The 22,232-nt window shown below is 37.2% G+C and overlaps 1 protein-coding gene across 5 annotated transcripts in view; it reads left to right on the forward strand.

The window, feature by feature from the left end:
- The window catches only part of MTM1 (myotubularin 1), a 38,248-nt gene that overhangs the window by 11,928 nt on the left and 4,088 nt on the right, over nucleotides 1-22,232 (forward strand). For all 5 annotated transcript variants that reach the window (XM_082771041.1, XM_082771042.1, XM_082771043.1 and 2 more), the window contains 11 exons: nucleotides 1,306-1,400; nucleotides 2,421-2,531; nucleotides 3,452-3,553; nucleotides 9,601-9,684; nucleotides 10,910-11,059; nucleotides 12,871-13,059; nucleotides 16,354-16,539; nucleotides 17,117-17,323; nucleotides 20,253-20,345; nucleotides 21,193-21,306; nucleotides 21,651-21,827. In XM_082771041.1, the coding sequence (XP_082627167.1) occupies nucleotides 1,306-1,400; nucleotides 2,421-2,531; nucleotides 3,452-3,553; nucleotides 9,601-9,684; nucleotides 10,910-11,059; nucleotides 12,871-13,059; nucleotides 16,354-16,539; nucleotides 17,117-17,323; nucleotides 20,253-20,345; nucleotides 21,193-21,306; nucleotides 21,651-21,827 (1,508 nt within the window). The remainder of the gene's footprint in view (nucleotides 1-1,305; nucleotides 1,401-2,420; nucleotides 2,532-3,451; nucleotides 3,554-9,600; nucleotides 9,685-10,909; nucleotides 11,060-12,870; nucleotides 13,060-16,353; nucleotides 16,540-17,116; nucleotides 17,324-20,252; nucleotides 20,346-21,192; nucleotides 21,307-21,650; nucleotides 21,828-22,232) is intronic.

Below are 22,232 nucleotides of genomic sequence, written 5' to 3' on the forward strand. Positions count from 1 at the left end.
TATCTACAAACTAAGTAGTGTGTGTTTAGTGACAAGAATCACTCTAAGCTTTTTGAAGTCAAAAGATGATGATAATACATGCCGTGCACTATTGTATTGGTATCTTGTACAGTGGTGTGCAACCTTAGCCCAAACCGTGATCACCGGAGGTATAATCTTATGCTTCCATGATAAAACATGGCATGCAGCTAGCTTTTTGCACACTTGTTAACCTTTCCATACTGTGATTTCACATGAAAAAGATTAACGTGTTGGGTGCAGTGGTTCTTTACTTGGTGCAGGTTCTTCCTGGGCTGGAGCCTCACACTCACGGACATTTGCTATGAGGTATTTATTAGAATGCAACTGAAAGAGGCCTTTTATTTATGAAGCTGCTTCTTCCTCCCCACACAAGTACTTGTTAGATTAACTTGTGAACGAAACTGGCTGAGCTGAAACCCAAGTGGTGTTTCAAAGGAAGTACCTGTGTTCAATGAGGAAAGTGGTGGGGAAGGCATGAGAGGATGTGGGGCTAAGAAGAATGTTTGGTGTGATCCTGATGACAATTACCTGTGCTTTGGGGGAGCACGCTGGGAGGAGGGTGCTTGTTGTGGAAGGCAGATAAATGGTGTGGGTTAAAGAAATAAGTAGGCAGGGAGAAATACGTCATTTGTATTGCTTCACTTAAGTCTTCAATGGCACTGCTTCAGTTAATTTTTTTCTTTTCTTTTGAGTTGTGTGTGTGCTAGAACTCATTCTTTTACTGTCCTTGCTGAAACGGTGCTGATGGCCCTGCTACAATTGATTGCCTCAAATTGAAATGTAATGGTTCTCTCCAGGATGGAGAGTCCCCTAAACACTTTACAACCTGAACTACATACTTTAATGCAGGAGAATTGGTTACAGCATACTAAAAGATGTAAGAGTATCAACAAAAGGATGTGTTTGTTCTGGGATAGTGAATAGACTAGTTCAGTAATCACAGGGAGGACTTAAATCTAGTCAGTGTTCTATGTCCTGCCCTCTCCTGCACTGTGCCAAGAAAGAGGAAAAATGCAAACGTAACTGGGGAAGGCTAGTGGAATCTGCCGAAGAAATTCAGGCAAGCTTAGTGTAAAAAAAATATATATATATAAAAAAAAAAATTCACATTTTCTTAATAATTCAAATGGATAAAATTTAGATTTATTGCTTTAATTCATTCAGCTTTCTTTAGAGTGGCTCTCATGAGTGCAGCTGTCTTTATTTTACTGCTGCTTAATTGATGTTTTCCATAGCTTTGATTTTTCTTCTCCCAATGCTTAAGAAATGCTGCATTTCTTACAGACAAGGATGTTATTTACATGTGTCCGTTTAATGGCCCTGTTAAAGGAAGAGTATACATCACAAACTACAGGCTGTACCTGAGAAGTCTGGAAAACGTGAGTAATATGCCACAAATAGTTCCAAGGGATGCAGGAGCCTTAAGCCCTCTGTTCTTCAACCCTGCTGCCTTCACTTTATTTTGCGGGCAGTTCATTTGTTTTTAGCTTTTGTGCATGCATGCTTGTGGAATGGCACGGGAGGCTTTTTACTTGAAATGATCTGTAACATTTGTAGTAACCATATCTTAATAGTTTAATGGCTAAACAGTAATTGCCTTTGTGCCATTGAGAAATCCTTGCAAAAATGGAAGCTCCTTGAAGTTGAACGTGCTGTAAATGCGTGCTTTTTTCCTCCAGTAGAGCTACAGTTTAATAGCTTATCCTGGACTGATGATACCTTTACCTTCTGTCTGTTGGAGCTTTTTTGGTAGCTCTTCTCTTCACATTTATAGTGTGATAGAACAAAATCAGCAACTAATGATGTGCAAATAGTTCTTGAAATGGCTATCAGTAAGTCAAGATTTTGACTGTCCTTGCTGTTCGAAAAGAAAAATACTTCAATTAATAGAATATCACATGGGTGGTGATAGCAGTGTTCAGTAAGCAGCAACATAAAAGAAAATAGAATGTACTTATCTGTTTGCATCTTTTTTTTTTTTTTTTTTTTTTTTTACTAAGGTTCTAGGATTATTGAAGTGAGGTCATTCTGGTTGCAACTAACTTTTTAGTGATATTTTTCATTTTGTTCTGTTTTATTCTATATGTCAATAAAGTAGTCACAGCTAGCAGAAGAAATCAGAAGTATGCAATGGACAAGATAGCAACAACAGGGTGTTGCCATCTTTTTTCCTGCATGTTCAGTCTTATGGCATGAAATATTTTCTTGGCCTATACAATTGGGTGATTTTCAAGGAATGTACAGACTTTGTGAAGTGTTGGGAGGGGGCACTTGATCAAACCCAGAAACCCACTTCTTGCTTTCTCTATGTATTTCATTCTGTTGTGGTATGCATAAGAATACTTCCCCTGAGTTGTCTTCTCTGGTTAATCCTCTTCTTACCCTGAATTTCATTGCAGGATCCTGTTGTGGTATTGGATGTTCCATTGGGTGTAATATCAAGGATTGAAAAAATGGGAGGAGCTTCAAGCAGAGGAGAGAATTCCTATGGATTAGATATAACGTGTAAAGTAAGACCTTTCAATAACTCATTAGGAAATGAAATCTACAGGTTTCCTTTCTCAGTGCTTGCCTACTTACCGGAAGGAAAACCATGTAATGCTCACAGCTGAATTTAAAAAGATTTTTGGAAGTGGTCAGGGAAACACTTTTGTATGAAAGGCTACTTACTGTTGTCTCTGTGTGAGGAGAGGGATTGGTTATCTCTTTGTAACTGCTCATTGACAAGAGATTTTTCACAGTGGTATTGTTTTAAGGCGTTGTTCCTCTATCACTTCATTATTTAATTAATTCTAAAAGTGATTTCTTTTATAAAACAAAAATATTTGAAGAACAACTCAAATAGGTTTTGTAAGCTGGAAAGGCATTGAAACACGTAACAGCTGTCTTTCCTTAGTCTCTCAAAAAATTGTGTTGCCATGAATAACTATGGTCACAGGGGAATTCCCAGTGGATAATCTAGGATCCTGTATTTGACTCATTAATAGAATATGTATGCACACTTTGTTCTCAGTAGTTCATGTGCAGATTGCTTATTCCTGAAGTTAGTGATGAGAAAACAGCTAGGGACAATGTAGTCTGGTGCTACAGATCAGTGGCAAATTTTCACTTGAAAAACATAGGGCAAATCCCGTCCTGTACTCATTCAGTAGCCTATGAGACTTGGTGAATCGGATACAGGCACTTCTGGTGGCTTTATGCCAAAGCAGTGTTTGCACCACACGGAATGTGGTGCTGCATTACTGGTAGAATTCTTAATTCTTAATTCTTCTATTGTGTGATATAAGAAAGAAAACTGAACATTCACAACTGTTTGAGGTGTGTTGCAAGTTGATCATAAATCATGTTTAGTATATAATATAGCATTTGTACATCAGAAAAAAGTACCTTACTGCTTTGGTTCACTTAAAGCACAATGCCTTTGTTTTAGGATATGAGAAATTTACGGTTTGCATTAAAGCAAGAAGGGCACAGTAGAAGAGATATATTTGAAGTCCTCACAAAACATGCTTTTCCCCAGTCCCATAACCTGGTAAGTTTGTCATTTATATTACTGAGTCATTTTAATGCAGAATTCTTGCCAATTAGCTTTAAGTGTTTGACCTACTAATGGACATCATGGCTGCTTAAAAAGAGTAACAACAGATTTCTTGTGTCAGTATAAACTACGGAGAATTGTTGCTTTTTTGTGCTCTTAGAACACTTATATCTATGTATTTGTAAAATTACGGATGCTTTATTCTATGCTTCAAGTAAACTACTGAGCACCTCTGGTCTGTACAGATATCATTGCTTAAAGGAGTGCAAGTTATCCTTCTTCATTAGGAAGTGTAATAGTACATGCCTTGCTTGACTTCTCGAAAACACTGAACTCTTGGGCAGTCTCAAAGGCAATGATTAATGTGAATCACAGCTATACTTTAGGAGAAGACAACACTTGTTTTATCTGTAGTTATTGGTGAATGATATCAGACAGCTAATGCAGTAATGAAATTGCACAGACTTATTGAGGGTAAAATTAAAACAAAACCAAACACATCCTATGGAAGGAATTGAGCTGAACTTTAAAATGAGCTAAGCAACTGCATGATATTTTTGGTGTGCTTTCAGTATATTTCAGCCAGTAATTTAAACTGATCCTGCCAAAAGTGAGTGTTTCTGCATGGTTGTGAGTTTCTGAGGCTGTAGGGTGAACCAGCTAGGGAACTGAAATGGATGAAAGCTAAGTAAGGAGAAAAAAAAAAAAAAAAGCTTTACCCTGAGTCATTTCCTCAGTCTGGTTAGCTCTAGCCTGAGTATGGGGGTGGAGGGCGAGGACATCTGTGGATGCTCCTTGCAGATGGATGTGAATGAACATGAAAATGTTCTGCCTCTTACTGTGGCTGTTTTAAAACAAGGTTTTGCTGGCTGAGTATGAGAGTATGTCTGGGCTGTGCGTGACACTAACACTTAGTGGCCAGCAGCCAGCAGGGAGATCTTTTTAAAAGATAGTGCTGTGGCTTGGACCAGATGATCCTAGAGGTCTTTTCCAACCTAAATAATTCTATGATTCAGATGACAACTGGGTGAAGATGGCAGCTCTCTGCTTCTGAAATGCTGCAGTCTTGCTGTTCTCTGGTCGTCTTCGTTCTGCCTTCTAGCCACGTGGTTGGTTCTTCCTCTCATGCCAAACTGCCAGTTGTATAATCACAAAGTAAGCCAGCGTAGCTCACTTACCCAGAACAAAATGTTCTGTTTTCTGAGTTAGCTTTGTGCCATTTTTAATAATTTGACGAGACCTGGTTTGTAATTAGTACATGTCAGAACCAGTGCAAGAGAAGGGCACAAGTGATACAGGGTGCAGGCAGGAGAAAAAAAGAGAAGACATCCTGTTTTTTTTAGCAGTGTTAGCTGGCAACCTAGCAGTTTAGCTGGTAATTTTGCTCAGACCACATTGTGGAACTGCACCCTGGGTCTTTGAGTGGTTCAGCAGCACTCATGCTCTGCGGTGGAAAGAAGGTGTCATCAGGACAGTAAAGATTAATATTGCTTCTGTTTTCTTTGTGGTATCCCATTCTCAGACAAATGGTAGGTAAATACAGCCTGAGATGTTATTTCTGAATGGAGTGTGCTTAATTTCAAGATTTTTCTCCAGAATCATCAGACCACCAGTGCCTGAGAACCTAGAATAAATACTAAGCCTGTTCTCAACCATTCATCAGTCTCAACATTGTCTTTTGTGCTTATTTGTCTGAAGCTAGTTCTTGGCTCTCTCCAGTTTTGGCATAGGTCAGGTTCAGATCTCCCAGAGTCACTAACAAAATCTAGTAGCTCATCTGACTGACAGTTTAGCTGCTATGGGACAAACATGCTGTTTATGATCTTCTCTTGCATTTGTAATAGGATGCTAATTGGAAATCTATGCTGAAATAGAGTTTTTAAACATGAAAAGAAACACAAGCCAACCTTATGTATTTGTAGTACTCCACAAAAGATGAGATATTTAGTCTGCAGTTTAGTTTCTGAACAGCGGCTGCTTCACTTCCTCTTAGCCTGATACTTATGTCATCTTTTTTATAAGATTATTCACCACCGTAGTACTTGCATGATACGTATTTATTTCTAACCACTGTAGTTGTGTGGGAGAGACAGTGGTAGTCATGCTGTCTGACTTCCACCTCTCTCACTCCTGCTATAGCTGGTTATCCTGGTAATTTAAAGTATCTGGGAGTCAGATCCTGCCACTGTTGCTGTTGGATCTGCGAGGATGATTTTAGATAGCAGTGAGACCTGGTATAGGGGCCTATCTGATGGAGCACATGCAAAAAATACCTTGACTCGAGGCTTTGTTCTGAATAACGTCTGCCAGTCTCAGTGCAATAATGGTAAACTTAGCATTTTCAGAAATTATTAGATGCTAGTTTTGTAAATACCACATCATCTGATTTCTGTTTTCAGATGAACAGGTAAGATGTAGCTGGCTGAGTTGTAGTAATAGTGTTAAAAGTCAAGAATAATGACATCTTTATTTTCAGACACACTGAGGAATGTCAGCCTCTTCACTGAGTAAAAGTGTCATGATTTATGATGTATAAAAAGTATAAGCCAGTAAGTTAGAAATAGGGAAAAAAACTTACGCTTTTCATGTTTAACTCCAATTCTAGCTTTGTTACTTTCTTCTCTTGTAATGTATAAAGTCAAAAAAGAACACTTTAATAAATTGTTATATATTTATGTACTGAAATTCTATAAATATGTAACTATTTGTAGACTGCCTGCCAAACTGTCTTGTCAGATTATAGCTGCTCTTTCCTTTATCTCACAGAACTACTTAGTGTTGTGAGTAACCAGTATATCGTGTTATTTTTTTTGTGAGCAAAATGGTAATGATGAAGTTGAATCTTGAAAGCAAGTACTTGGTCTGTAGGAGGACTGAAAAAGAGGCTGTGTGTGTTGAAACTGCAGCTTAGCACCTGCAAGGAAGTAAACAGAATTACTTGCACAGTGAAGCATAAAAAGTAGTTTACCAAAAATGTTACAAGATTGGAAGCCTTTTTTTTAAAGTGAAGTGTTTTCTGCTTTTAGACCATGGATCTGCAACAAAATCCCTAATTTCATTATATGCAAAGAGATTTTAGTGTGCTTTTGCAAAATCTTAATGAAGATTTTGTTCTTATGAAGAATTTTGTTCTAATGAAGAATTGTTCTTACTAGCTACAGGTATTGATAAGTCATAAGCCTTACATCCCACAGTTTTTTGGAGCAGTTATTTAATATGCTCTTATTTCCTATGTCTTTAATACTTGCTTCAATTTCTTTCCATTTACCATGATAGCTGAAAAAAATGAAACTGATCTCTTCTGTGCAATGAGTAAGACTTTGTAGTAACCAGATTAAGTGTATAGAACACAATGTACACATAGTGTATACAGTTTTTGTTGTAATAGTCAACTCTTGCAGAAGAAATAATTTTATTCTTTAGTATCTTTAGATACTGTTCTGATTTTAAGTGCTGTTCTTGTTGAATTTACTTATTCAAGAGTTCTCTCTCAGAACGGCTTCTATAAAAATCTGAGCACAAGCTTTGTTCCACTTTCATGTCCATTGTAGTGTTCTCTTATTTGTTAGACTTCAGATTTTTGATGTGATGCACACTACTGATTTATTTTTATTTCTTTCTTGAGCAACAGAGGAAGAATTTGTATTACCTGGAACGTCAGCAGAACTTACAGAGCTTAATTGTCAAATTTAATAGTTGTGGGTTTTGTGGCTCTGAAAGGTTTTGTGGTAGATGTGCTGTAACGTTGCTGTAGCTAAGTGCTTTAAATGACATGTGTTGTACATAGTAGGACAGCGTTGTCTTGGAAAGGATTCTGTCCATCCCCTTCTCATGCATTGTAAACTTAACTCTGTCTTTTTGAAGGTGAACATAAGGTTAAATTTTCCTTCTGACTTCTTGTGGGCTACTTTGTGGGTGAGGTGAGCAGCATGTCTCTGGCTTGTTTATTTCTAGTTTGGAGCAGCACATTCTTGATTTTTCTGTAAAATCCATATAAAAGGTATGCATTTATGTATTGTATTTGCCACTGATGAAGCTGGGTAATTTATAAATCATCACTAGGAAACTAGCAGTGAGTAGCAACTTAAATAACATACTGATGGCTTTGAGACATGTTTAAAGTGTTGTGTTATTATTCCAGTGTTTCTGAATCCTAAGGTTCTCCTTTATCTGTTTGGTTTCTTGGTGGATTCTTAGCATAGTTTGCTATCTGGGATATAGCAAATTCCTTTGGGGAGGAAAGGAATTTTTTTGCATGTAGCTGTTTATTAATAGCTGAGCAAATCACTTTCATCTACAGTTGTAGATAGTGAGATTCCTGGTTTGCAGTTTAAAAAAAAATGCATTTTTTTCTGCTTACTTTCTGATACTTGCATATATTTCTAGTGGAATGTTTTTTTGTGATGCAGTTGATATCTGCCTCTCTCCTATTTCCTTTCTTTGTCTCTACTTCCAGCCCACCTGATAGCAGTCTCCTTAACCAAGAGTGTAATATTCACTTACACAGAAGGCTTAACCATTTAAAAAGAGGAAAACATCCAGAATATACAACTTGGGAATGCTTTGTTTGCTTTTAGGACCTTGCTATAAAATACTGATTTCATTTAAAATTCTAAAACTAGTGGGGAAAAATCTCCTGTGTGTGCAGTAACTTCCTTTTGAAATGCTTGCTGATTTGAGATACGTGAGGAAAAGCCTTCCTTTCAGAGGGATTCAGTTTTGTATTTTGATTGATGCTGCTTGCTGTTTAAACCATTCTAACTTACTAGGCTAACCAGAACTGTCTTCAGTCATTGCTGCTGCCTTCATAAGATGTAAAGAAACTTCCATCTGTGCTTACGGTGCGTTCATGAAGCATTGCTTTACCTCTAGATGTAATCACAGCACACTAAAACCATGTTTTTTCACCCCTTTTGCCAAGTTTTTTCCATTTCTGATTTGTTCAGGTCCATTCCTGTGTAAACGATGGTTTTGGGATGTTATGTTTAACATTCGGTTTCTTCTGTTAATATCTCTGAGTAGCTAGGAGACCTTCAGCTTTGTTGATGCAAGTGAGCCATGAAAGCTCTTGAATGCTCTCTGTTCTGACTGCTGCTGCTCCGTTAGCTCAGCGCAGCAAATTCCCTTCTGTTGTGTTTTGAAACAACTTAGTTTCATGCTCCAGTTGGCATCCAAAGAATTCATAAGCCACCAAAATCAATTTTCTCAATGAGGCAGATTCTTAAAATAAACATTGTTTTGGCTTTCATGATAAACTGTAAAAACAAACCAAGCAAGAAAAGGTTAGCTGGGCAGTACAGCTCACTTGGAATGGGCTGGAAGGAGAAGGAAAAACAAGCTAAAAGGTATGAGGAAGTTGTTAGTCCTCTGTGAGGATGCTGTGTTTTATAAATAAGTTTCAAGAGTGGGTAATAGAGCAAGAGAAAAGCAAATAGTATAACCCACCAATGACATATTTTGTTTCATTTTCACTGGCCTCTTTTCAGTCTTCATGGAGTTTTACAGTAAAGCAGACTTCTGTTAGTAAGGAGCAATTGGAGAGGGGATGCAGAAAGAAGGCTGCTTCCTAATGGTAGAGAATAGTGATTAAAACTTTTTTATGCTTCCAATTTAGTGTCTAACATTTTGAGCAGTATTTGCAGCTGTACCTATTGGAGAAATTTTGGTGAGAAGACAACAGTTTGTTTAGTGAGGATTAAATACAGGAACTGATATAAATTGTTTTAAAACACTTCACTCTCCTGACAGTGAACTAAAAAAATCCCACAGTTTAAGCTTTGTAATTTTTATGCGTCTTTATCACTTCTTGTTCTAAATATTGCCACGCTTTCATTATTTCGTTAATGCGTGTGTATTGTTTATAAACCTTACTTTTTGCTTTATGATCTCGTATCAGGTTTAAATGGGATGGAGTGGGGTTGGTATGAATGTCGGTCCTGTTTTGTGGTAGGCACTGGGGTGTAACTGACGATGAGTAATGAGCCTTCATATTTGCCACCTTCGGTCAGTTTGCTGTAATAAGCTTCTCCTACATCCTACAGCTTTTTTTTGCTTTTGCAAATGAAGAAAAGTTTTCAGAGAATGGCTGGATGGTGTACAATCCAATGTCCGAATACAGGAGACAGGTAAGTTATTAAAGCTGCAGCTGTGTGGTGCTTTCCTGGAGTTATTTTTTTGTACGTATCACTTGTCAGCTGTTCTGGGAGGGTGGAGGGGAGCTGAGAACTGGAGAAGATAGAAATGCAACTTAAAGGAGGTAAGGAAACAAAGCACTGGAAGAGTTTTGTGTTTTAACAACAGCATCAAAAAGTCACAGGAAGGTAGTCCTTGCTCTTTGAAGGAAGTTTTTAATACCAATTACAGTGTGTCACTGTTAAGTGGGTGGTGGTGGTGGAGAATGTGACAAATACGCAACAACAGTGTCCTAAATATAGATTTCACTTAGTCTGATTCTTCAGGAAGTTTAATAATAATAAAAATAAAGACTTACTTCAGAAATAGAATTACTTTATATGTTATTTATATGTTAATCAGTTTTCTCTTTAGATGATTGTGGAAAAATGTTAATGAAAGGGGATAACATTATTTAATTTTAACATTTCTTACTATTAGACAAATTGTTTTTGCTTTAAATACTACAGTTAGAACGTTCTTCCTTTTTTCCCCTCTGTAACTTGTAATGGACTGAAGTGTATCCAGACTTCCACATGATCCATTTGGTTCAAGGTAGAGGCCCCAAACCCTCCAAAAAGTAAAATGCAAACACCCGCACAAACGCCATTGTATGTGGAGAGCTTATCAGTCTTGCTCAATTTCCTGACTGCTGTTTTTGAAATACTTTACTGAGCAGACTGCAACCAGAAGTTTGTTAGTGGAAAGGCTGTCTTGAATTTTTATTTTTATTTTTTTTAATTGAAGGCAGCATCAGACTACAAGGAAGAAAGGTTGAGATCAGACTTCCTCCCCCTCTTTTCAGGGCTGTAATCTCTTTTGAGCAGGCGAAATGGAAAGGCAGTGCTTTGAGGGAGGAGAGAGAAATTTTCTTTCCCTAGTTCCTTGACTGAAGAAATTCTTCTACTAGTTTAGATATTGTTTTGAAAGTTGTGAGGACAGAATTGTGCATGTGAAGAGTATACGTGAAATATATGTAGCTAAGACCAAATCCATCAGCAGTGGGCTGTTTTCTGTGGTCTTGTAATTTTTTTCTTCTATTGTTTTGAAATACTACTGTAGTTAGGTTAAGTTGGTAGCTTGTTGCCACCATGTGGCCGTAATATCATGTAAAATTTGAGAACAGAATTGCTGGTTGTACAGGCGAAATATGTTGAAAAACTTTGTGTTGCCTTTTAGGGACTGCCTAATGAACGGTGGCGAGTGACTTTTATTAATGAGCATTACGGACTGTGCGACACATATCCATCACTCTTAGTAGTGCCATATAACGCAACAGATGATGATCTGAAGAAAGTTGCTGCCTTTAGGTCTCGAAATAGAATTCCGGTGAGTACTGCTGATGAAAGTTGTCTTAGGCTGTAGCTAGTTTTGTTTCCAAACAACTTTTTGCTGAACATGACACAGAGGATGCCTTTTTTATGGAAATGGTTACAGCAAAGTTGTTTTGACTGGCTGAATTTTTTTTGTCTATTTAAAACTAGTGTGATGGCCAAGCCTCATTTCCTACAACAATTATGCATTCCAACTTTGTTGGTTTTGACTTGACTTTTCTAGTAACAACTGCCAGCATTGCAGATTCCCTTCTCTTAATGAAGTATGAGCCTAGGACTGCCATCTGTACGAGCTTATTGACTATTGTTGCATGCACGTAAGAAGTGATAGTAAGTGTTATGCTTCTCATGTGTAAGCGAACTGAATGGCATTTTAAACGTAGTTCCAATGATCTCTCCTAAAACAAAATTTTGTGCATAGTCGCCATAGTGAATTCTTGGGATATTTAGTCTATACAATTTTAAATCGGGCTGTGGAATTTAAGATAAACCCATTTGACTCTCTGGGTATGTTTCTCTAACTACAATTCTTTGAGGTAAGAGAATTTTTATGTAGCAGCTCTTTACAGCACTGTAGAAAATACTATTTTGTAGTACAATACAATCTCTTATCTGATGTTTCAACTTGGCAAACTTGCAGAAGGTGTTAGATACTTAGCCAGTATCAGAAAGCTGCCTTGCATCTCAGCTAATATCAAACAGATGGGAAATTCAAAATGATAAATGTTTATTAGATGGTATTCACTGACAGCCTAGGATTATAGTCATATATTTACTGTATATACACACGTATATGTGTGATATATAATACACATATAGGTTAAATATATATGGGAAACTACTCTTCATTTTTTTTATATGTAGTGTGTGTGTTTGGATGGTTCTTATAACCAATCTGTATCTTCTCTATTATCTCAAAATGCATGGCAGATTTTTTCTACAGCCTGTAAAGTGACAGTAATTTCCTTGGTAATAATAATTTTATTCTTGACAAGAAATAACCAATCCTATTCACCCTCACACAGACAAATTCTGTTTCTAGACATACAACTAAGGGTAGTATTTCAGGAGTGAATACTTCTGGAAGATTTTTTTTGACCTCTGATGTTCTTTCTCCATGTAACTCACAACTTTCTCAAGCTGTGTGAGAATATTCTATCTTCAGAGTTAACCAGGATAAACTATTACCTGCTTCTTAGGGTGCAGATCTTTAATTTCTTGCATGGCAATCTGTCCTCAGGGCAGCTCTAGCTCAGAAAAACAGTAAATGCAGCAGATGTTTTGCCCCAGTACCTCCTAATTGTAAAGAGGGCTGAGGAACAAAATCCACTTCAAGAGAAAGGGAAGCATTCAGGCTACTGCAGAAAGGTTAAACTTTTCTTCCTTATGCAAAAAAAAAAAGTGTGTGTAGGGTTTCCTGTAGCATTGGAACATATTAGTCGTAGTAGCTACAATGAGTTCATTCTGAATTGTTTCTTCGTTTCAGCAGGCATTGCTGTGTTTTTTTCCAGTTTGCTTTTCAGAACCATTTGTGCAACTTAAGACTTGCAGGAAAAATGAAATACACTGGATTCTTCAAGCACATATAATTTCAGTAAGAGTTAAGTATGTAAGAGAAAGAACCTTCAGAGATTATTAAATATTATGAAAATAAGTAGGAAGAATTTGAGATGTTTGGGAACTAATCTTTTAAGAAATAAAATTCAAATGTTAATTTTCCTATTATCTATTTTAAAGAATGTAACTTTTAAGTTGCAGCTTTTAATAAAATGTATTTCTTCCATTGTGTTTTTGGCATGTGACTAGGTCCTGTCATGGATTCATCCGGAGAATCAAGCTGTTATTATGCGCTGCAGCCAGCCCCTGGTTGGAATGAGTGGGAAGCGGAACAAAGACGATGAAAGATATCTTGATATCATCAGGGAGGCTAATGGACAAATCTCAAAACTGACCATCTACGATGCTAGGCCCAATGTCAATGCAGTTGCAAACAAGGTAAATTGATGCTTACTTGTTGTTTGTGAAGGGGAGTGTGGTGAGGACTTAGAATTTGAAGTTTTCTTTGAGGAGGTTTCTCAGAACTGTAAAAACATTGCTATAGGTAAATTTACTTAAATATGTATATTTACCTGATCAAATAATGGCTACCAAGGCCATGAAAGAACATGCATACCTAAAGTAGGTTATAAGCAGGGTTTTAGGATCATATGTGGACTTGAAGACACCCTTTACCCTGTCACACAGATCTTAGTGTGTGGCTGAAATCAGGTACGATTACTCTGTAGAGAGTGTTTTCATCCAAGTGAGGTAGACACGGGCAAAGCTGTAGAGTGTGTCCTCTTGTTGGAATGATGGAGCATTTGGGTGCAAGCCATGGCTCTGCTTTCCTGGAAAAGCTGTGCATAAAGCCAAGTTCACTGATAAGGAAAACCAAACACAGGATGCTTAACTATTATGTGAACCACTTCAGTCCTATGCAGACATCCAGTAAATAAAGAGAAAATGACAATTAATTTAATGACAATGACAAAATGACCCTTACTTTAACTTATGGGCTTACAATCTAAAGAGTATAGGCATAGCCATGGATATGAGAGTATGGTACATAGCCATGTACCAGCTTCTCTCCCTGTGTCTAGGATAGTCCCTTGCCCACTGAACTTGTGGCACAAGTGAAGTGAGCAAGCTCTTCTGTACTTAGGTGAAGTTGTGAGTCTGTGCAGCAAAGAGCACGAGAGAGGTGAACTCAAGAGGGCTTGAGATCTTAGCAAAATGATGTGTACTTACCTGGGTAAAAAGGAATTCTAGCTTCTGAATATTTTTTTTGGCATAAAATACTAATTTAGTGGAATGAATCCTCTCCAGTGTTTGTGATGAAAGAAACAGGAAATGATAAAGCTTGTTTGCTTCTAGGAGGTTTGCATGCAACATAAACATTAAGTTGCTTCAGAATTCAAGTGCACCTGTGATGTTAGGGTTTAGCTCTCTAACTTAAACACACGTCTATACCTTTACAATGCCTTCTCTGTAATAGAGAACACAGTTTATTGAGTAAGTAATAAGGCTTGTTTTATCTCTGAAAGAACGTATGGTGTACTCTGTCCCAGGGGATGTTTAGCTAGGTCTTAATCTGATGGATTGTATTTTGAGGGTATACCTCCATTGCTTGGGTTTTTCTCTACGAATTACATTATATCCTCTCTCTATACAGTGAATTTTTATGGGTGAACAAAACACCACATTTTTGTTACAGATGTGTAATCCATCTGTTTGCCTTGTGGAAGGAATGTCAGTTCTTACAATTAATTTTTTCCTCAGTTCTTAGGCAAACTGCAATATTTACCATAGATGTTTCAAAGGTGCATTATGGCCAAACTTTGTACGTGCACGCATCTTACTGAAGATGTGTGCACAGTTTTCAGCTTCTTTGACAGACTGCATTTCACTCACATGTTTTAATTAACTCCTGATATGTGAGTATGAAACATTAAATCTTAAAATCTGTAGGGCACGTTTCTGGATCTGAGAAACAGTGACTTAAAGTGCAAGGCAATGCTGATCTGGAAAAAAAAATATTTCTTGAATAGCTGTGAAGGTTAGCATGAGCAAAATGGGGCTGCACTACTCACACATTTCAGTGTTCTCAGGACTTTGGACAAGACCACTCCATCAGGAGGAGCTGCTGCAGCCTAAAATTGCTAAAATTGCAATCGTTCCTTACCAGGGCTTCAGAATACTCAAAGGAAAGTGAAAAATACAGTCATTACTGCCTTTAGCAGAAAGCCTGGCAGCCCTGAGAATATCCCCACTTGTGAGGAAGGAGGTGGAGAGTGTAGAATAGAGATGTGGTGCTACTGTATAGAAATATAAGTGGCACCAACAGGAAAAGGTTATACCGTACTTCAGGTTGTCTTCTGATGTGTAGTTGGTGGCTGTAACATCTTAGAGAGACAGGAATTATTTATCACAACGCATGGCATGGCATGTTTTTCCTGTCTGTAGGAAATGCTGTGATTTTGCAGCTAGCTTCAGAAAACCTCATCAGTGGTATTGTCCTAAAATACATGTGGTTTTTGTCTTTCCTCCCTTGTGAGCAGGCACATGCTCTGCTATCCTCCTCGGGTAGCAATGAAATGCTCAGAGAGCGCAGCAGTAGAGTAGACTCTCTTTTTAATTTCTTAATGATCCAATATTTAGTCTTCAACAATAAAAATTAATGTTATGAAAGTTACTTTAAAGTATATATAAAGCTTCCATAAATATTTTTACTAGTTTAAGAATTCTAGTGTTGACCTTCAAGAAGTTAATTCTTAAGTTTAGCTTGTATTTAACCTTAACTAAATTCTTAAATGTAATTCTACTTGGCCAAACATTTCACTGCTTTTATCTATTTAAATATCAGTTCAATTTTAGCAGTACATAACTAGGCAGCTTAAGCCCAAGAAAGATTTTTTGATAGCGAGTTTGCATTGGTAAATGCGAAATTTACTCTGGTTTAAATTAATGGTGTACAGAAATAGACACATCCTTTTGACTGCATTTCTGTCTAATTAGTATAAAAACAAACAAATGAGCAATTTTATTTCCAGAAAGTGCTGATCTAGTATGTTACAAGTAATTGCTGTTTTGTGTGATGTACTCTACATTTTAATTTAACCTTCGTAATTTGCCTGGAAAGTTGATTCCTTTTGTATTCAGAATTATAAGCTTGCTTAATCCCTGGTGGGAAAAGTGAAAAGAAATAAAGTAAAAATATTGACAATGTAATGTCAGACAAGGAAAAACTGTTTACCACCATTAAATCTCTAAAGAAATAAGGAAGGTACAAATGTCCTTTGATTTTTCAAAGCGTCCTGTCCTAACTGATACATGTTAGTGCACTGTCCCTTACCTAGCTGGTTCAATCCTATTCAGAGGCTTCCAGGCCCAACAGTGCAAACAGCCTTTTTAGTGTAAATTTAAAATAATTCATTTCCCTTTTTAGGGTGACTCCCTGATGTATTGGAAGGAACTAGGCTAGCTGGATCAACCTGAATGTCTTTCTGGCCCTCTGCTATATTTAATATACTTTGTCTTTTTGGATGAACGGAAGCTTCTGAGTATTTATTTTCTGCAGTGTTTGCTCCTCCAAAGCTTTCATCTATTTTAAACAAGCGAGCAACAAACACAGTTAAATTATACTTTTTCTCGTTAGGCAACATAAATTGTCAGTCTGTTCTCCCTCTTTTTTAAATGATGGTACAACAATGTACATAGGACTACAGTTAATTCTACGTCTCTTGTTTGTAGGCGACTGGGGGAGGATATGAAAGTGAAGATGCATATCCCAATGCAGAACTCTTCTTCTTGGACATTCACAATATTCATGTCATGCGGGAGTCTTTGAAGAAGCTGAAGGACATTGTTTATCCTAATGTGGAAGAATCACACTGGTTGTCAAGTCTGGAATCAACCCATTGGTTAGAACATATAAAGGTAATTTTTTAATACTTATTAAAAATTGTAATTTACTGTTTGACCTTTGAACATTTTGTATCAAGTACAGCTGTACAAAAGTATTGGAGTATTATGCAATGAATCCTACTTAATATTTTCATTTTAAGTTAATATTTGGAAAATAAGCCTATTAGGCGGGTAAAAGTGCCTTTTTCTAACAACTGAGATGCTTTGGTAATTTAGTCCAAAGAAAAGAACCAAATGAAATACAGAAATTTTAGAGAGTAATTCCTATGATAAATCCTCTTTTTCTTTTAAAAAAGGAGCTTATGTTCTTCAGTTTATCAAGGTTACTGTTTTCTGCCCCATTTTTTAAGAATTTGCTGTGAGATGAATTAGATCTTACTAAGGGATTAGGGAACCAATCTGTTCCTCTATTTTTATACAAGAAATTTACTTGATCTCCTACAAGATTCTTTTCCAATTAATTATGCCATGCTCTGTAGGTCTTTTAATGGAAGCAGTATCAGTTTAGATGCTCTGTAGATACAACAAAATCAATTTATTTTTGTTAGAATGATAACACTAATCTCCTTTATTTTTTGGTGCCTGTTAGCTTGTCTTGACAGGAGCTATTCAAGTGGCAGACAAGGTATCCTCAGGAAGGAGCTCTGTGCTGGTTCACTGCAGTGATGGCTGGGACCGGACAGCACAGCTAACATCGCTGGCTATGCTGATGCTAGACAGCTACTACAGAACAATTGAAGGCTTTGAAGTTCTGGTGCAGAAAGAGTGGATAAGCTTTGGACACAAATTTGCCTCGGTAAGAACTGGAAGATAATTGTGAGGGCTATGCTACGTTGATGTTACAAAACATTTCTAGTGTTAAATTCCTCATTGCGACGAGGTCTGAAAATTCTTCTTGCTGTTTTGGAATTCGGACATAAAACGTTGCTAGGTAAACCTGAGCAGAGTGGTTTTTGTTTTGGGCCTGTTTGGTTTTAATTATCCGTGTTCAGTACAGCCTTTTAAAAATGCAGAATTGCTAGTATAACTGGTGATTGAGCAGAGAAAATGAGAAGGCAGAAGAATGATGGCTTCCCAGGCTTTTCAGAAAAAGATCAAATAAGGTTGGAACATAAGGTTTTTCTTTCTTCCCCTATTCCTGCTTTCCCTACATTTGTACTGTTGTAAATGTCACGGGAGGCAGATGAACAAGTCTGAGCAACGTTTCGAGTGATATTTGGAATGCTGCTTCTCAAATGTTCTAGAACTTCTCATAATAGGTCTCAAAGGGCTGTCACTGGTAACGCCAACTCTAGTTCTGTTCAGGCTTCTTCTAGATGCTTAGAAGGTTAAGGGGAAATTGTAGTCTTTAATATCCTGCTCATGTGTAATGCATCTTCAAGAGAAGTTACTTAACAGACAGTTTTGTCCCCTGTGGAATATTTTAAAGCTGTTATTTGGTATTCCTAAAATCAGGAAGACGGGCAATCTGAAAAATGAAAAAATGGAAAAGTATACCTATGGGCGTATTTCATGCTGATTTTATGGTTGGAGGAGTGTCTCAGTCATTTGGAAATCCCATGTGTTGCTGTTCAGCATGAATCACTTCAGCTTGCCGTCTTTGATCTGACATTCAAAAGGTGCTGTGAGCCTTAGGAGATTTGCATTTTGACTGTTAAGAATATCGGCTTTAGTCCATATTTCTGAGTCCCTACCTGGAGTCTTCTAGTACTGATGTTGTATAAACCTTTCACGTATTCTGTGTTGGTGTAGCCACAGGAAGACACTGGTTTGCCTTTTTTATTCCAGTTGTATTTTATTAATTTTAAAAACATTAGTCATAATGCAGATAAAGTTAGGTTGTATCACTTGGAGACCGGTAGCCTAATGATGATTCAACACAGCTTAAAAAAGAGATCTTTATGTCCTTCATTATGAATAAACTTGAATCATCTGGAGGTTTCTTTACTAAACCATTAATTTGAGTTTCAGTAATTAGAGAAGTCTTTTCCTTTTGACAGGAAATGTTTTTCTTCTACTAGTGAAGTAGGTCTTTTAGACCCCTTCCAGGTGACCAGCTCAGTCCACCGGGTCATCTCTGACAATGTGGCAGCAGTAAGGGTGATTTTAATAGCTTGCCTTTGCTTAAAATACTGCCTTATTTTCTCAACTCGCTCACTGAAGTAATACTCATTGGAAGTGGTTGAAGCCGCTCTCCTTTAAATGTGCTGTTTTCTGAGAGGACTGTATAGTTTGACTTGATGGGTTGTTTAGTGTATAGTGAACATGCTTGCTCTCTGGAGTGTCTGTAGAATAAAAATAATGCAACCAGAAAATATTTTGATTGTACATGCTCTGCACTTCAGTGCCTTAACCAAGGTAGCTGATAGAAGCTTCATATTTTCAGGTTATTGGAGTTGCAATTTGGATGTTTTTAAGATTAAACAAACAAACCTACAGAGTATATCCTGACTACTTAGTAGTTCCTGACAGTGTTTTATATTTAATGAAGCACTTAAGTAGTTCTGTGGAAGAAGAATCCTCTACCCCAGCTTTTCTGTGTATAGTGAGCTTACTGCCGTATCCAGATGGCAAAATAGCTTGCTATGTGCAGTGTCATTGTTCTAATAATTCTGTTATAAGAAATGGGACAGGGAAATAATTACAAATGGGAAGATACTCAGGCGTATGCAAATCCTTAATAAGATCCTACAGCTGCTAACCACAGTGGAAGTGGAAGGACTTTCCTTTCCGAACACATGCACGACCTGCAGATAGATCCCACCTATTTTAAACAGAAAACCTGTGAGCAGCGTGGCCGACTTGTTTTGCCTGTAGAGCTATTCTGGTAATTTACTGCTGTTGACTAAATTTAGCCGCAATCCCTCACTTCCCTCCGTTTTCTGCCATTCAGGTCTATTATTTTAAGTTATCTTGCAAATCATTATATAAATCATTATGTGTTACAGAGAAGTGTAATGGCTTCATCATTTGTCACGTCCTTAAGACATTCTGCCTGCTATCTTACAGGCAGATAGACATCTTGGCTGAACATACATGCTCTCCCTTTGTCTCCTCCAGGCAAATATGTTCAAGTAGAATTACAGGATTTAATAATATCTGTTTTCCTTGAATCTCTTATCTGTTTTCAGCTATCAAATGTGAAAAGGAAGGAAATAGCTTTTACCAAACATACTTTCTCTATCTGCGGGGAGAATTCCTTTGATTGTTACTGTGGTCTCCTTTTCAGAATAAGGTGGCTCACCCAAACTTGTACAATGCACGTTAATCTGTCAAGAACACAAACATTTATTTGAGCTCAGTCATGTTCCCTGTATCTCAGGGTGTATCTTCAGGTTCAAGCATGAAGGTGGGGAGAGAAGAAAATCTGTGCAGATAGCTTCATGGTACAGGTTCTCTAGTGGCTTAAGTTACAAAAGAAGACAAAGTGTATAGCTTGGCTTTTGATAAATGTATTATGGAAATATAGTTCGAAATGTTTTATTTGCAATATAATGGATGCTTTAACAATTGTGTTTTTCTGTTACATAGAACTTGGGCTTTTAATAAAAGGACTTCTTTGGAATAGCTCTCCTTCATGGTACAATAAGTGTAGTTTTGAAATTGTAAGAATAGGTTGTTCTGTTACAGAAGTGGTTATATTCTAATGCAAAATAAGAAACAGTGTCTATCAGCCATAAAATGGACTGTTTTCGTTAACAGGAGGTTGTATTGCTTCGTTTCAGAGAATTGGCCATGGTGATAAAAACCATGCTGATGCAGACAGATCGCCCATCTTTCTCCAGTTTATTGATTGTGTGTGGCAGATGTCTAAACAGGTATGTTATGTCATTCTTCAGAAAGTAACACTGTTAAGAGGTTACTAAATTCAAAACCTAGGTCTTAAAAATAAAATAAAATAAAATAAAAAGGTATTTCAAGAGAACAGAATACCTCTCTGCTCTGATGCTGTAGAAACAAATATATTTACTTTCAAGCCATACTAGCTCTCTTGCCTATTTCTAAAAGTGCTATCCAACAAGCAGTAGTTATGTTGCTTAATACAGGGCATTCAGGGATAGCATGTATTGGAGATGGGCTTGTTGGAGGCACATTGAGAGATGTGACCTGGCGGAAAGCTTTTACAAAAACTGCAATCAGCTAGCTTAGCAGGGTCTGTGTTTCACTTCACTTTTTTGTGAAGCTGTTCTTTGAAATACCTAGACAGTGGTGTTTTGTCAAAGCTTGGGAGGTGTTGCGTGTTGTGATTTAAACATATCTTCAGTAAGTAATGAAACAAACTTGGTCTGAACAGAATTAGGAGGCCAAGAATTAGGAGCTAAACCCTTATTTTCTTACATGGTGCCGTGCTATAAAGAGGGCACTATGGATATCTCTCTCTACTACAAACATAACAGTAACCATTCAGTATTGTATTCTCCTTAGCAAATAACGATTAATTGGAGTGTTTTGAGGGTATAGTTCTTTTTAATGGCTAGTTTGAGGAGATGGAACACCTTATGACTTCTGGACTCTTACTCTGCTATGAAATATACGGAAGTATTAGGTTAAAAATATTTTGAAATGTTTTCTGGCTTCTTGATGCCTTTTGTAGTCTCTTAACCAGGGCATGTTCATCTCTCTGGTTTTGCAATACAAAGAACAAATTTGCCTTTTCTGTTTTAGTTTCCTACAGCCTTCGAATTCAATGAGCAGTTCTTGATTACAATCCTGGATCACTTGTACAGTTGCCGGTTTGGTACTTTCTTGTACAACAGCGAGTCTGTTAGAGAAAAAGAGGTCAGTCAAACCACTGTTTAATTGTACTCCTATCTCAGTGCTAGATGATTACAAAAAGTTCTGATTGTGTTGTATTTACTACATTCCTTGTATGACAGTGTTCTTGAACTGGCTTTATTCTCATGGTAGAATAGTTGGTGAATTCCTTGTTTTTTCTAGCTTAAAGACTATACAGTTGCTAAAATACTTGTCAAAAACTGTTTTAGGAATATTTCTAATACAGTAACTTCTACAATTCTAAGTAAATCAGGAGTGTATTATTGTTAGAATGTAACCGTGGCTTCTGTGATGGGTTTCCTGATTCTGTGCAAATATTAACAGTTCCTATTTCAATTTCATTTCAGAAAGTGACTGAAAAAACATTGTCGTTATGGTCTTTGATAAACAGCGAAAAATCTAAATACACCAATCCTTTTTATAGTAAAGAGCTAAATCGAGCTCTCTATCCAGTAGCCAGTATGCGTCACCTTGAGCTCTGGGTCAATTACTACATTAGATGGAACCCAAGAATTCGGCAACAAGTAAGTAAATTGTCTAAAATGTACAAAATGCTTGGAGACGGAAATTAGTTTTTTGTGTCTCGATTAATTTGCAGAAGAGTATCTGTAATCTGTTCATTTTTTAAATATTACATTTGTAAGAACAGAAGGAAAAAAATGAAAATGATTAAGTTTTTGGTTTTGACATCACCCAACTTCTCATAACACAAAGCTTATTTCACTGCATAGTGTAAGTCATCCTCTAACTCTTTGGAGACTGTTTTCTTGGGGGCAGGGTTGAGAGAGCATTTTTAAGGGCTGTGGATATTACTAGAGGGTGAATGACAATGCTTAGAAGTAGTGCTTACTGAACCCTGGGGAGTTAGAGCACTGGCATCACAAGCACGCTTCACTGCATTTGCATTGTCTTTCTCTTTTTTTTTTCTG

This window comes from Aythya marila (genome assembly GCF_965140915.1).
Source record: "Aythya marila genome assembly, chromosome: 13".
NCBI lineage: Eukaryota > Metazoa > Chordata > Aves > Anseriformes > Anatidae > Aythya > Aythya marila.